The 6285-nt window shown below is 32.4% G+C and overlaps 1 protein-coding gene and 1 long non-coding RNA gene across 2 annotated transcripts in view; both read right to left on the minus strand.

Moving 5' to 3' along the window:
• The window catches only part of LOC144837109 (uncharacterized), a 104081-nt gene extending 102442 nt beyond the window's left edge, over positions 1-1639 (minus strand). The window contains exons 1-3 of the mRNA XM_078692112.1: positions 1574-1639; positions 1220-1327; positions 264-348 (exon numbers count right to left, since the gene is read on the minus strand). Of these exons, the coding sequence (XP_078548238.1) occupies positions 264-348; positions 1220-1327; positions 1574-1639 (259 nt within the window). The remainder of the gene's footprint in view (positions 1-263; positions 349-1219; positions 1328-1573) is intronic.
• A 1312-nt stretch (positions 1640-2951) lies between these two features.
• LOC144837368 (uncharacterized) lies at positions 2952-4251 on the minus strand. The gene is made up of 3 exons (XR_013611468.1): positions 4162-4251; positions 3301-3385; positions 2952-3040 (listed from the first exon to the last, which is right to left on the minus strand). It is a non-coding gene; the product is annotated as an uncharacterized LOC144837368 (long non-coding RNA).
• Between the last annotated feature and the right edge of the window lie 2034 nt (positions 4252-6285).

Consider the following 6285-nt stretch of genomic DNA (forward strand, 5'->3'; position numbering starts at 1 on the left):
CTACTCATCCTTATAATAGATGTACTAGGTTCTTCAAAGTGCACACAAGCATTTGTGAACACTGAAATTACAGTTTATAGTCCTTATCTGAGAAGACTTGTTCTACCAGAAACATGGAACAGGTGAATCTTGAACCTTTGTTGATATTATGACTGGATTACAGTTCCACTGTCTTAACTTAATCACTCCCATTTTAGAACAAAATTAAAAACTGGCTGACCTTTAGTTTATTAATTAAAACTTTACTAGAAAACTTAACTTACTGTCAAAGAACTTTAAAATCTTGTTTTTTTCTTGGTAAACCATCTGCGTGTTATTTTCTAAAACATTCACAGGTGTATTCCCCTCCTATAAAATACATACATTTACATATACAGTATTATAACACACCTGACTAGTGTATCTGATTTGATTGGTTATTAAATTATACATCATGTTTGTGCCATTAGGTTGTTCTACTAAAAAGAAACAGATCTAAAATGGTCATAACTAATGATACTGTAGTAGCTAGATTAACTTTTGTATGCACTTTGATGTCCAGAGAATTTGACTTCAGAAATTGGTTTAGGGTGGTCAAACAATCATTTTTTGCTTGGTATACACATTTTGAAAATGTGTTGAATGGTCAAACGGTCAAGGTGAAAGGCTATATGAACAAACGCACATATGTTTCAAGAGTATATAGAATGTTAGCATGTGTTATAGAGTGTTATTACACTAGAGTATGATACTAATACTGATACTAAACACATTTTGCAACAAGATAAATGTAATAATAATAATCAATCTAGAGATTTCCTCATCTATAATTGACAAGTCTAAATCTATTTTTGACAAGTTGAAATTCACAATGGCACTCAAATCAGGGTACCCAGGGGCAGATCCAAAAATAAATCAACAGGAGGATCAAAGATTACTTTTGGCTGGGGGCCAGGGATTTGGCTTTTTGAGCAATTTAGTTTGTTTTAAATGGTTTAAGCACATAAACTATAGTATAGTCAATTTCCAATATACATCCTGGAAAGGACTCATAATCATGAAGTTTATAAATACTGATAATAGACATTATGTGAAATTGGTTTTCTGTCAATAAAAATAACAGCAAAAATAACAGCTAAATAATGTAGTAAAAAATCTTTTTTGTCACATTGATAAACAAATAGAATGGTTTACTGCAGAGAATGGTTGCCTACTACACTAGCAAATCCCTGTAGATTACCTTATTTTGCCATGTTGCTAGAGATGTGTCATGCTGTACAAGACAAGTCACTATATCTAAGGTAGGATTTACTGTATTTAGATATTCATGTAATGGGGTGTTCCCATCCTGGAAAGGAATAAAAATAATAAAGTTTATAAATACTGACAACAGACATTATGTGAAATTGGTTTTCTGTCAATATAAATAGCAGCAAAAATTACAGCTAAATAATATAGTAAAACATTTTTAATTTTAATGAAAAGAATTTATTTTTGTTAATATTATGAAAATATATATATATATATATAAATAAAATAACAGCAGAAAACTTGGTTACTTCATTGTTTTAATCACTACAAATTTGTTTCGTACGACCAGCATGTAGCTGGCCGCACTCTTCAGGTGAAATGTAAAACATAAGTGACACAGTTGTCTCATAGTGCTTTGATTTAAGCACTATGAGACAACTGTGTCACTTAACCCTAACCCTAACCCTAACCCTTATTTTGCACTGTATGAGGATGAGGAAATCTGTGAGAATGAGAAAAAGTCGCCCCAACCGAGACTTGAACTCGGACCGTCTGCTTGATATGCAGTTGCCCTAACCATTAGACCACTGGGGCTTTCATGGTATTGTTCAAACTCGATTGGATAGCGACTCTCGGTTGGGGCGACTTTTTCTCATTCTCACAGATTTCCTCATCTTTATCGTTTCAAATTAATTAATTAAATTTCAGTATATCACCGGGCGGTTTAGAATTAATGTTCTTTGCCTACTGTGTTTATATATATAAAAGTATCTCTTTGGAGATCCCGCCTCGTGAATAAAAATACTGAAAGATGAGGGCGTATCAATTTGATCTCTGTTGCGCGTGCGTACAACTGAGGACTAGTGCTGTTCCGCCGTACCACGCCGAGAATGTTAAAGAGTCGCTATCCAATCGAGTTTGAACAATACCATGAAAGCCCCAGTGGTCTAATGGTTAGGGCAACTGCATATCAAGCAGACGGTCCGAGTTCGAGTCTCGGTTGGGGCGACTTTTTCTCATTCTCACAGATTTCCTCATCTTTATCGTTTCAAATTAATTAATTAAATTTCAGTATATCACCGGGCAGTTTAGAATTAATGTTCTTTGCCTACTATGTTTATATATATAAAAGTATCTCTTTGGAGATCCCGCCTCGTGAATAAAAATACTGAAAGATGAGGGCGTATCAATTTGATCTCTGTTGCGCGTGCGTACAACTGAGGACTAGTGCTGTTCCGCCGTACCACGCCGAGAATGTTAAAGAGTCGCTATCCAATCGAGTTTGAACAATACCATGAAAGCCCCAGTGGTCTAATGGTTAGGGCAACTGCATATCAAGCAGACGGTCCGAGTTCGAGTCCCGGTTGGGGCGACTTTTTCTCATTCTCACAGATTTCCTCATCTTTATCGTTTCAAATTATATATATATATATATATATATAATTACACGCCGAGAATGTTAAAGAGTCGTTATCCAATCGAGTTTGAACAATACCATGAAAGCCCCAGTGGTCTAATGGTTAGGACATCTGCATATCAAGCAGGCGGTCCGAGTTTGAGTCTCGGTTGGGGCGACTTTTTCTCATTCTCACAGATTTCCTCATCTTTATCGTTTCAAATTAATTAATTAAATTTCAGTATATCACCGGTCGGTTTAGAATTAATGTTCTTTGCCTCTTGTGTTTATATATATATATATATATATATTTTTAATACCTCATCGATAGATTTCACAAGATCTGGCTGCGTTCTACAAATGTGTGTAATTGTTTGAAAATCATTCCTATGCAAAGCTTCTTCTAATTTGTTCCTGTTTAAATGATAAAAGATTATAATGAACTGTTACATTATTTTATGAAAATGACGATTGATGGAAATAATATTATCATTATATTTGATGAAAATGGGCCCTTTAATTGTAATATTTATGATGTCGTAATCTTTTAAGAACATTTGAAAAGTAATTTTTCTCAAAATAATATCTTAAAGTGTTTTCTTTTTCATTTAAACTATAAATTAATTGAAGGTTAATCTTTTTGATTTGAAATAATAAAATTAAAAAGAACCTACCTTTCCATTTTCAATACAATGTCTTCATTTAACAATTATTAATGCTGATAGCTTCTAGTATAAAAGTAAGCCTACACATTCTCTTCTGAAAATATAAAAGGTAAACATTTAATATTTCTTGGTAAACTATCTGTATCTCTATAAATTCTTATTGAAGTTATCGTCAGACCTGTATGCTGGCGTTACTGGATGGAGATGACCTGTATGCTTGTATTACTTCATGAAGATGACCGGTATGCTGGTGTTACTTCATGGCGATGACCTGTATGCTGGTGTTACTGCATGAAGATGACCTGTATGCTGGTGTTACTGCATGAAGATGACCTGTATGCTGGTGTTACTGAATGAAGATGACCTGTATGCTGGTGTTACTGAATGAAGATGACCTGTATGTTGGTGTTAATGCACGAAGATGACCTTTATGCTGGTGTTACTGAATGAAGATTACCTGTATGCTGGTGTTACTGGATGAAGATGACCTATATGCTGGTGTTACTGAATGAAGATGACCTGTATGGTGGTGTTACTGAATGAAAATGACCTGCATGCTGGTGTTACTGCCTGAAGATGATCTGTATGACCTGACCTGACCCTTTTGTCAAAATAGTTTGATAGTGTAGACAGAGCTTACTGTAAGTTTATCACAAAAAAAATTGTAATCTATGTTCTCACACTAAATACGTCTGCTGGATTAGATAAAGCAAAATTCATGTGTCTTGTGTTTGTTTAACTGTACTGTTTATTTGTAACTTTCAGATGACAAAGAGCTTAAAACGTTAAATTACTGTAATGAATAATATAACTCACAGTCACTAACAATGAATTCATAAAGAGTTGCTGGTATTGGTAACCATAAATTACCCTTGTAGGTTCATGTCTGAATATTCCTCCATTCACTGGTCCATCGTCAAAGGTGTTTATTGTTATGCTAAGTGCCAACACCCTGTTTACAGCGTTCTGTGTGTCACATGACTTTGAGTCAGTCTTGCATACTAGAAAATAACAGAAAATATAAGTTGTCAACTTATATTATTATAAGTAGTTTCTATATACTTCATATTAACAAAGAACAACCTTTTGTAAAGAACATGTTAACTAGAGCATATGAAATCATTTTACTACACAATTGGCATCTGGATATTGTCTATTCAAGTTGGTTAAGTCAATAAAAGAGTGTATGCACAAAAGCAAGGCACACTGTGTGATATTATGGAGGAAATAAATAATGTAATCTTTTTTATTTCCTTCATGATATTACCAATTATTTATATTCACGAATGAATGTTCTTATGTGTTAGTTATAAACAACATTACATTTTGTTATGAATATTTCAGTGATGCCCTCACAGCGTTCTAATTCCGGTTTCCAACTCCTCTTCTGGATGTCACCATAGGAAATAGAATGCTGAGGATGGTGATGGGTGACACTGAAATATTTGTCAACAATTGTTGACCAGTTTTATCCGTATCCTGATATTTATATTAACTTAATTATTAAATAATTTATATAAATTTAAATGATATATAATAAACAAAAACCACAACAAGCCTGTTCACTGTGCATGTTACCTTTACCGTTTCTGAACCAATCAAAATAAAACTTACACCTAAATTCCCCATTAGTATGGAGTGTGCCCTTATATAATGTATCACCTAATTAACATCCATATGAACAATAAAAACTTACACCTAAATTCCCCATTAGTATGGAGTGTGCCCTTATATAATGTATCACCTAATTAACATCCATATGAACAATAAAAACTTACACCTAAATTCCCCATTAGTAATGTATGGAGTGTGTCCTTATATAAAATGTATCACTTAATTAACAATCCATATGAACAATAAAAACATGTATTTAGTTTACTTTTTTATTTTTAAATTGTTACCATGACAATTATAAATAAATCCAAACTGTCAATCATCAGCCAATAAGCTTTATTTTGTTGTTTCTTAAATTTAAATATTAATTATTGTTCTTAAGTTCACCAGGTTCAAATTTATTCAACAGGGGTCCACATGGTACTGGATATATTGTCCCCCAACAGGGGTCCACATGGTACTGGATATATTGTCCCCCAAAAACATGAAAAATTAAGATTAATAAATCACACTTTGAATAAGGAATTCTGCAGCTTCAACCCATTGTCTGATAATTTGACTATTGTTTGCATTATTTTCAGGTAAATAGTTTATTTTCGCTCCAATTTTTGGTCAAAGTAAATAATCAATATGACATTAAAATTGTATATTCAAGAAAAATATATATATTTTCCGGGTGACGATATATCTTTAATGGATTTCAGTGTACAGGAGCAAATCTGTCATGCTTAAATTAAACTGCAAAAACTATCCTATTTAGGACATTTTTTTAAAAATTTCCTACAATTCTTTAAAAAGAAATTATATATTCTTTGTAATGCTAGCGATTTGAGTGTTTAAACTTATCTTTTTTTAAATTTGTATTGTACACATAATGCCAAAATATATATATTTGTGTAAATACTTTATTTGTCACTCTCATAATATAATAATATATAATATAAAACTTCATTAACAATTATGACAAAAAAGACCAAAACAAATCAGCTTTCGCTATTCAAGTTTTGGCCTTTAAAGTAAAATGCATTAATTATTAACACAATTGATTGTATAGTAAAGTTAAATTAAATAGTAATTTATATACTTTTTAAGTATCAATTTCAGGGGAGGGAGGGTGTACTATATTAATAGGTCATCAACATTGATTTATGCTACTATTTTGAAATAAACTCTTTCAAACATGAACAAATGAATCACTTTACTGTACATACATTTTAAACTAAAGAAAAAACATTTAATGCAATAAAATTGTTTCTGTACATTGCTAACATCATCCATAACAAAGACTAGTTGCCCAAATATTAGACGACTTGCCCCAAGTCTGTAGTCTATATTCTCTTTTTTATGTTAGTCCACCGGATGGCGTTTCAATTTTTGTTT

Source organism: Antedon bifida, chromosome 3 (genome assembly GCF_963402885.1).
Source record: "Antedon bifida chromosome 3, ecAntBifi1.1, whole genome shotgun sequence".
Classification (NCBI taxonomy): domain Eukaryota; kingdom Metazoa; phylum Echinodermata; class Crinoidea; order Comatulida; family Antedonidae; genus Antedon; species Antedon bifida.